At 31.5% G+C, this 10121-nt stretch overlaps 2 protein-coding genes across 5 annotated transcripts in view; both read right to left on the minus strand.

Annotated features, from left to right (window-relative positions):
* Window positions 1-431: 431 nt before the first annotated feature.
* Window positions 432-5846, minus strand: LOC107690272 (arf-GAP with dual PH domain-containing protein 2-like). Of its 2 annotated transcripts, XM_016488554.1 has the most exons (11): window positions 5481-5846; window positions 4729-4859; window positions 4474-4565; window positions 3922-4004; window positions 3677-3786; window positions 3252-3401; window positions 3002-3085; window positions 2180-2242; window positions 1676-1753; window positions 1283-1511; window positions 432-1188 (listed from the first exon to the last, which is right to left on the minus strand). In XM_016488554.1, the coding sequence occupies exons 1-11, from the start codon at window positions 5566-5568 to the stop codon at window positions 1160-1162; spliced, it is 1137 nt and encodes a 378-aa protein (XP_016344040.1). In that variant the 5' UTR covers window positions 5569-5846; the 3' UTR covers window positions 432-1159. The 2 variants fall into 2 exon arrangements, with proteins under 2 accessions (XP_016344040.1, XP_016344041.1); XM_016488555.1 differs by lacking the exon at window positions 1676-1753.
* A 495-nt stretch (window positions 5847-6341) lies between these two features.
* The window catches only part of atad5a (ATPase family AAA domain containing 5a), an 18527-nt gene continuing 14747 nt past the window's right edge, over window positions 6342-10121 (minus strand). For all 3 annotated transcript variants that reach the window (XM_016488557.1, XM_016488559.1, XM_016488558.1), the window contains exon 24: window positions 6342-6598. In XM_016488557.1, coding sequence (XP_016344043.1) covers window positions 6520-6598 — 79 coding nt within the window. In that variant the 3' untranslated portion in view covers window positions 6342-6519. The remainder of the gene's footprint in view (window positions 6599-10121) is intronic.

A 10121-nucleotide genomic window follows, 5' to 3' on the forward strand; every position in this document is an offset into this window, starting at 1 on the left:
ACCCCCTGAAATGTTTAAAGAATGTTTTTTTTGTTGTTGTTTATTGTGTGTAGATATATACACGGATATTTATGTATGACTGGATATGCAATTATGGAAAAAGTGTGTACATTGATATCGCTCAATAATTATAAAAAAGATACCTAATTCAAAACCATTAACTAAAGGATTACCTAAACCATATATTTGTGGGGTTGCACTTCAAATGACTTCACTTTTCTGCTTCACTTGTAAAAGTTTGTCTTTGCTGAACAACATTAACAAGAAAGCACCAAAAAGTACAACCATCACTGCTGAAAGCTGATCTAAGATCCAGGCTACAAATTGTCCACAGTACTTTGCTGTGAATGATAGCCTCTTGGGTCAGTTATCTGTAAAACTGTTATTACGTCACTATAATAAATATAATGTAATATAATATACATTTCAATAAATAGCAATCTAGCAATATCAACATAATGCTAAAGTTATTAGTCAGTGAAGAAAATGACATCCACCATGTTAGCAGCAAAAAGCGCAACAGAGGATAATGGGCTTTTCAAACTTAGTATTGATGTAATATGTGGTTTGAAAATAGATTTTAATATAAACTGTGAACATCAAAACAAGTCAGCTTTGTTCAGTCGCCCATATGATTATCACAAAATAAAAACTGGCCAAATGTCAGTTTATGAAACCCAGGTGTTTTACGATTAGCATTTTCATCACACACTTCATGTCACTTGCATGTGTCCACTTCTGTACAAGCATTATTCCTTATTATCAGCTCCTGCATGTGGACTCACAGTCACATGTGAGTCTGATTGACCTCTCACTGCGATCTCTACTTGTATTGAGAGCCCAGATCTTATCCATCTTCAGACGCAGTCATATCCTTTGTGCTCCTCAGAGAGTTCAACCAGTCAGTCTGTCCTCATCTGACCTACTGCAGTCTTCTCAGATTTGTTTCACATCCCAAAATGCACCGAGACTTTTTTAAAAAACAGTTTTTGTTAGGAAACAATGCCCCCCAAAAGAGTCACATTCTTCCACGGTTCCCTTTGAGTGCCTAGAACTCAAATGTTTTAACCCTAGATTTACCTAGCATGTCAGGGGTCAATCTATTTTAAATAGATTTAGTGACAGAGTCTGAGCTTATTGTCCCATGCAGTCATGGTCTTCACCTCCGTCTACGGATATTGGCTTCAGCTGAAAAGGAGACAAGAGTGTTATTTTTTTAACACCTCATTTATGTTTTGCAATATTTAATTAGCACATCTGATCAAAAGTGTTATAATCTTACTGGTGTAATCTTGCGGCATCATGGGTTTGGAGATGACGGTTTTTAGGGCCTCCACCCACTCTCTCTGATCGCGCTCCTGCTCGCACATGAAGACGAACTGCCGATCTGGCGTCTCCACAATTACCCCACACTTCCATTTGTTGCCTCTCGTCCCTTTAGGGACACACTCTCTCACTGAATATCCATGACTCTCTGAGCCAATGAACACTACCCCAAGCTCAATGGCATCCTTTAGGATAAAAAGAAGAGAAAATTCACATTACTCCCTCTACAATTTCAAGTAGCAGAAATGCTTTCAAATTCATTAGACACTTTCGGGTTTCAAGTTTAGAGTTTTGTGAACTAAAAACAGCCAACACTGACACAGTAAGAACGGAAAAAAGCAATTCATACCAGTCGTGTTTTAAAATAGAGTAGTTTCCTGTCCAGGGAATCCAAAATAAACCATCTTTTCTTGAAAGGCTCTCGCTGCTGTTCAACATACACAAACAGCCAGTGTTTTCAAAAGTTTCAGACTTTTGACATTTGTCACATGCTCAACATACAGCAAGTGGTAGAAAATGATTTTGTTCTCGTACAAGCTACCATACTCTGCATTATGCAGCAGGACAATAAAACACAATAAAGAAATGTTATAATAGAATAGCACATGCAGAACTATACAGATGTTGGAAATATATAAAAAATGGACAGAGTGGTTCAACATGTAATGGTGTACTACTTTTTCTGAATGTGTAAAGAGGTGTTTAAGGAGTGTTTTACAATAGCCTGATTTATCCTTAAATGCTTGTGCAATTTAAGGGCAAATATAAACACCTTCCTACACTGGAAAATCTCGATTTCAAAATATGCAAAGAATCAACATAGAGACAACCATCTATGAGGGAAAACTCCTACCAGTGGGCCAGTCTTCTCCATGTAACCCTCTTTTAAATAGCGTCTGGTTATCCATGGTATTAGCTTAAGACAAAAAAAAAAAAGAACACATTGGTAAAAGAGTTTATAATCAAGATAATAATAATAATACAATTATTAACCCTTCGCACAAGGAAAAAAAAAACGTAAAAAAGGTTGATCACCTTTCACAACTGTTTCACAGAGCTTTGGTTTTATTTAGATTAAATTTCAATCATATTTCTAGTAATAAACATTTGTGCTTACATTTTATAATATCATTTTGTAGCATTGTAACGCCAAGTGAAACCCTTTTGTGTAATGCTAACACTACAGAGCTGATCCAGATGAACATGTAGCACAAATGTCATTGACCCACATTAAGTTTACATCTATAGTGATTTTCAGTGAACAATTTGTTCCTGAACTAGCCCAGAAAACTTTTGAATATAAGACACAAACAGCATTCTGTTAGCTAACCAACTAAACAACGCGTTTCTTGTTTAGGGATGCAGCGACTCACAAAAAAACAAAACCACATTTCCGTGTCCTGTTAACATTGTGGTGTAGGGTGTTTGTTTGATGATCATTCATGTTGTGAAATGGAAGGGAAGACAGGCCTTACGCTGTTGATGGTTTTAGGAAGTAAAATCACTTGGAAAAGGGGAAACTTGTAGTACTTCCTTTTTATGTGGCAATGTTAACAACTACAACGGGAGAAAACTCTACACATGTTTTTAAGATATTCAAAACCTAGGTAAAGCAAATTGTAGGCGACACATGGTACTCTAATAAGTCAAAATCAAGTATACAAAATGTACTTACATCTCCATCGCTAGCTGTAGGAAAGGCTGTTTTTAGGTAGACATGGCGAATAGCTCTAATGGCATTAAACCAATTGACAATCTCCTAAAAGGGAGGAAATACAGAGCAAATACTGCTTAGTGCTCAAGCTGCCTTTAAAATGGGTTCAAAACAAAAAGGAAAAAAAACAACAACTTTGAAATCTGCATGACATGTTGTACAATTATTGGGAATAAAGCAGGAAAAAAAAAAGAAAGTTCCAGAGGTTTACCCGTCCATTTTTATGGTAAACAAAAAGGTTTCTGGTGTGATCATCCACACAGTAGGTGATCTGAAGGCCGTAAGCATGTCCTATCTTCTCAGGCTGGAATGTTGCATTCAGGTCCTTCACAGAAATAGTAGCCTTTGGTCCCTTAGATTCCTGAAGAGCACAGATAGTGTTTAATGAATATCTCATTTGTGCACCTAATACTTCATTAGATTCTATTATTTTCAATCAAAGTCAAATATTTTCAAATACGGCTAGAATTGTGTTAGATGAAAGATATCGGATGATTAATGCATATTATTAGCTTTGATGGACTTAAATGTCATGTAGTTATTCTGTGCTGCCATTTACAACAAATGCCTTCGATAAAAAAAATGTTTTTTTCTTGATGATGTGCAAACATCATTGCTCAACAAAAAAGTTCTTACATCCTCCTTGTAGTATTTGAGGGTAAAATCATGCACTGAAAGAACAAACTTTCTCTCGAGAAACTGTCCGTTATCCTTTCCTTTCTTCCACAGCATGCCCTCATAGACACCTAGAGCAGGGCAAACAATTTCATTGAAAGATTCATGTTATTCATTGTTAATATTAGCAGATGAAACAGAATAAGGTAAATAAATTTTAAAGTACAAAGGTTAACAGAAACCATCTGGGAACTGAAATAGATTACCTGCTGTGTAAGGTCTTTCTGTTTTTTCCTCTGTAAACTCCATTCTTTCGTATTTGGCTCGAATCCATTGTTCTCTGAGGACCCTATACATTGCACACAGAATGCATTTTGTTGAGCTATGTGCTGGGGATAATTGATGTGTAAATGACATACAGTACACATATATTATAGTCTGAACATACACTTACTATTTTATAATAACAAAGCAGATCGTACTAGTTTAGCTGAATATGGCCATATATTTAACTAATACATATGCAATGCAGTGTATTAAGAATCAAGAGTGCAGCTGACAGAATCAAAAGACTGGACTTTAACACCAGAAACCCCTTTTAGTTGAAGCAGTAGTTCCTCTTACTGTAACCAACAATAGTACACAGCTTTTTTTTCTTGCCGGTAAGATGTTTGCTTTATCAGCTATATATATTTTTTTTTAACTTCCCAAAACAGAGATCTGTTCCATTATGACGATAAATTAGTAAGTACATGTTTCAGTTTTAAATTATGCTTTTGTTTGACTTTTCAGTCAGCAGAAGAGATTGGACTACTCACTCGCAATCGTCTGGTTGGGGCTGATAATAAAAGACTGGGACAAATTTCTCATAGAAGTTTTTGGCAGCACGATTTCCATTGGCCTTCATGAACTTCTCGTCCAGAAATGCATTAAAAGGAAGCACAACAGTGTTAAGGTTCACATTCATGACCTACTGTAACCACTAGATTCTGAAAATTAAAACAATGACCTTACAAAATCTAACAGTCAGGTAACAACCAATATTTTATCATTTGAATTTTTAGTTCACATACCTGCACAAGCTCATCATCCCAGAAGTCTAAGCGTATAGACTTGATACGACTTACAGAAGGAAGATTGCGATGAGTTCCAGAACAGTTTAGACACACAAAAATTCCCAGTGTGCATGAAGCCCAATCTGGATCTTCAAATAACAAGTCAAACAAACAAACAAACAAACATGTAAATAACCCAGTAAAGTTACCACAATCAGAGAAAACAGGACATGTCAAGCAACTGTAATATTCAGGAAAAGTAATGAAAATAAAGACTATTTTACATATACAATATTCTTTATTCTATTATCAGCTAGAAAATGACTCTTCTGAGATTCATCTCTAAACAATGTTATACAAAAATTTAAATGTTATAGATCTCTATACAGTTCTATGAGCTCTATATCTATATACCAATCCAATTATTGAACAGCCAGAATAGCATGGAAATGGAAAGTGTGAGTCCTGCTAACCATTCCAAGTAAAAAAATTAAAGAGAAATTTCGAGTAAACTAGGGTAGTTATAGATACTAAATGCTACCGGTTTCAAAACAAACGCCATAGTTTTACTGAAGCCATAGTTACAGTGATCGAACATGACAATGAGATGTTTACTTCATGGCTACTCTGCATATCTACAGAACTGTAACTGTAAACTATGATAAACAGGGTGTCAATATATTATGTCAGCGAATCCCAAGTAAAGTGCACAAAGAACTGCTAGCTGTGAGTTTAAAGCGGTGTTGACAATAGCTGTTACAGTAACTTACCTGCAGCTCCGCAGTCAGCACAGCAGCTATTCTCTGGCAGCTTCACCAACTCTAGAAGTGTCTTTTTGTTCTTTTCCCGATTTGCCATAGGCGAAATGCTTTTAAAAAAACATATAGGTAACAGTATGACCTCTCTTATCTGTTATTTCACGCGTGGATCGTCCCGTCGGGCGCGGTTTGACGGTTTTACTTCACGTTCATTGAGTCACTAGACAGTGTGCTGTGCGCTTCTGTCGCGTCAGATTACAAACTCAACTGCGCTCGAGCGGCAAAATACCGCGGCTGGACTATCAAGCGAGGTCTTCCGCGAGCATTCCACCACTAAAAAACCCCTTAGTGTTCACTTCCTAGAGAAAACAAACTACACCTAAAACGTAATCTATTAAATAATCACATTAACATCAATTACTCTATAAGTAGGAGTAGGCGATAATGACAGTAAACTGTAAACAGTGACACATTGTGGATAGTTTTTTTGTGCTTAATATGATTTAAAAATTAAATGTTATATTACACTTCTACCAAACAAACCATGAGATTATCAAGACTGATATTACTGGGGTTAAATCATCATGCAGGTGCCAAAGCCACATATTTTTGCAAGCTAGTAAATATACTCCAGTCACACTGAAACTGCATACAGAACAAAATGTTGCATTTACTGGTTTTACAGGTATACAGTTATCTTCCCAGATTCAAGTGGATTAAAACCATCCCATTTAGAAGATGTGGAAGTGAAAAGTGCGTGTCATGACTCGCATAAGTCATGGGTTTCATATAAAAACAATGCAAGTTCTGACTTCTCACATCATGTAAAGGTGATTAAATGCATGCAATTGGGGGGGGGGGGGGGCAAAAACATTTTGGAAGATGCATGGCAGTACAAAACAAACGATCTTCATAATGGGAAACAGCACATTTAAAACTACAAATATGTGCTGTCCACATAACATAAAACCACACTCCTTCTGAGTATATATTACTGTACAAATGCATATTACCAGCAGCCTTTAAGCAGCTGCCTAAAAATGTGTGTAATTTAAGGGAACTCGGAAGCCAGGAACTCCACTGTGCTTTTAGGAAGACTGAAGTGTATACCATCCAAATAGTGCAAGAACCTGTACAAGAGGGGGAAAAAAACCCAACACTGATTATTTTGTTAAACGTGGATCTTTAAATTAGTTTTGGCACTACAAAGCAAGTGAATGTGTTCATTTAAAACAAAACAAATGGTGATAAAATGCAAAAGACTCATACTGACAAAAATGAGAATAAAACATAATCGGTTAATTTAAGCTTTGCAAAAGCCACATCCTGTCCCTCCACTGCGTTTTGCTTTTTTTAGACCCATGAACTATGACTAAGTTGCATTTTCACACCTCCTTGATGGCTGCAACGAATGCCTCATTTATAATGGGTTTTCATGTTTTTAAATCATCGCACCGGCTTGACAGGGCATCATCACAGTATGGTAGGGGCGTAACATTTCCGTCACACGCTTGAAGTATTCGGCCAATCATAACGCACTGGATAGCTTGCCAATCACAGCACACCTCGCTTTTCAGACCGATGAGCTTTGTAAAAATCGACGTGTTTCAGAAAGGCGGGGCATAGAGGAGAAACAATAATGTACAGTATGTGGAAAAGAATGTGTTTTTTGAACCTTAAACCGCATAAACACATTTCATTACACCAAATACACAAAATAATGTTCTTTTTAGCAACATCATATGACCTCTTTAAAACAAAACAAATGGTGACAAAATGCAAAAGACTCATACCAACATAAATACAAATAAAACAACATTGGTTAATGTGACCAAGTTTTGCAAAAGCCACATCCTGTCCCTCCACTGCGATTTGCTTTTTTAGACCCATGAACTATGACCAAGTTGCATTTTCACACTTCTTTGACAGCACAGCAAAAAAAAATAATACATGCATCAGGTGCTGAGCACATTGTATTTATGAGACGCAAGTTTAAAGAAAACTTGTGGCATCGAATACAGTGTTGAACCAGACAACAAGTATTATTACTGACACATGCTTTCATGTGACTTATTTACCTAATGTAAATATAGCATATGCAGTCTTAACTAGAGAAATGTGCCTACTGTGGAAAGGGAGTTCCCTTGTCACTGTTCAAACTCTGTGCTTCTGAATAACTGGAAGTGATCTCACTTTGGGAGCGTAACAAAAGACAGAGTCTGTTCTCAAACAAGGGTGTGTTGAGCATTAGAGACACCCAGCAGTTACGAGAACACTACAGAGAAATTCTTGTGTTTTTAAAACTTTTATGAACATTTCAGGCTCATAAGGTAGTCGAGAGTACACCAGACTTTTTGAACCAAAAGATATCTCAAAGTCAAATGATTAAATTAATTTTGCTAGCCACAGTTTCCACACCTCTTGGCTGATCAAGTCCTAATGCCCATTTCAGAAGCAGGAACAGCTTGATCATACATATTAGGGATGCACCGAAATGAAAATTCTTGGCCGAGGCTGAAGCCAAACAAAATGAAACACTGGCCAAATATGCTTTTTCGCATTTTTTCCACCATTGCATAAATTAAATGGCAAAAATTTTCCTTTGACTGTTTTGTCTTGCTTTTCAAAGAAAAAAATCAATTACAAAACAACCATTTAAAAATACTTATTTAACACTGAACATTTTTTTTTATATTCTAGTAGATATATACCAACAAAGCACAATTTAACTTAAAATTAAGTTAGTAAAATAAAACTATTTTTTGGACATTTTTTGAGACCCCCTTCTTGAATCAGGCATGTGATTGACTGAAGATAAAAAAGATGGAAAACTGGACACTTTGAGCAGTAAATCAGCATATTAGAATGATTTCTGAAATGTCCTGTGACACTGAAGTCTGGAGTAATGATGCTGAAAATTCAGCTTCGATCACAGCAATCAATTATATTTTACAATTTTTTCACTACAAAACATTTATTTAAAATTGTAATACTTCCCAATATTACTGTTTTTGTATTTTTTACTGATAATAAAACCCTAACCCTAAGCCTTGCTGAACAGAAGAGACAGTTCTCAATTTGAACAGTGTGTGTGAATGTTATAATAAATGTATTAGAGCAGTTGTAATTATTATTCTCATCGAAGACATGCCATGCAGTAGGGCTAAAAATTCATATCTCTGTATTTTTTGGCTGATTTGCGATATACGGTATATATCTCGCTATTTTCATTTTTGTATTTGGATTTTGAAAAATTGTATTTAATATATATATATATATATATATATATATATATATATATATATATATATATATATATATATATATATATATATATATATATATATATATATATATATATATATATATATATATATATATATATATATATATATATATATATATATATATATATATATATATATATATATATATATATATATATATATATATATATATATATATATATATATATATATATATATATATATATATATATATATATATATATATATATATATATATATATATATATATATATATATATATATATATATATATATATATATATATATATATATATATATATATATATATATATATATATATATATATATATATATATATATATATATATATATATATATATATATATATATATATATATATATATATATATATATATATATATATATATATATATATATATATATATATATATATATATATATATATATATATATATATATATATATATATATATATATATATATATATATATATATATATATATATATATATATATATATATATATATATATATATATATATATATATATATATATATATATATATATATATATATATATATATATATATATATATATATATATATATATATATATATATATATATATATATATATATATATATATATATATATATATATATATATATATATATATATATATATATATATATATATATATATATATATATATATATATATATATATATATATATATATATATATATATATATATATATATATATATATATATATATATATATATATATATATATATATATATATATATATATATATATATATATATATATATATATATATATATATATATATATATATATATATATATATATATATATATATATATATATATATATATATATATATATATATATATATATATATATATATATATATATATATATATATATATATATATATATATATATATATATATATATATATATATATATATATATATATATATATATATATATATATATATATATATATATATATATATATATATATATATATATATATATATATATATATATATATATATATATATATATATATATATATATATATATATATATATATATATATATATATATATATATATATATATATATATATATATATATATATATATATATATATATATATATATATATTTCACTTACCACCCAATGTTGTCCAACAAAACAATACATATTAAAGGCTATGAAAATAAATAAAGTGAATGCAACCACGTAAGCCTTTATATTATGTGCAAAAAAGGGTTATAATCACATTTCATTCTAACATTGTAACATTGCAATCTAAAAACAAAAATAAGGCTT

Source organism: Sinocyclocheilus anshuiensis, unplaced genomic scaffold (genome assembly GCF_001515605.1).
Source record: "Sinocyclocheilus anshuiensis isolate Anshui unplaced genomic scaffold, SAMN03320099.WGS_v1.1 scaffold461, whole genome shotgun sequence".
Lineage (NCBI taxonomy): Eukaryota > Metazoa > Chordata > Actinopteri > Cypriniformes > Cyprinidae > Sinocyclocheilus > Sinocyclocheilus anshuiensis.

Bases quoted from the DNA above. Each gene is read 5' to 3' on its own strand.
- LOC107690272 (XM_016488554.1), bottom strand. From the start codon at position 5,568: ATGGCAAATCGGGAAAAGAACAAAAAGACACTTCTAGAGTTGGTGAAG. The intron at 4,005-4,473 runs GTGAGTAGTCCA...TGCAATGTATAG, and splicing joins CCCCAACCAGACGATTGCGA to GGTCCTCAGAGAACAATGGA. The intron at 3,787-3,921 runs GTAATCTATTTC...GCCCTGCTCTAG, and splicing joins AGAAAGACCTTACACAGCAG to GTGTCTATGAGGGCATGCTG.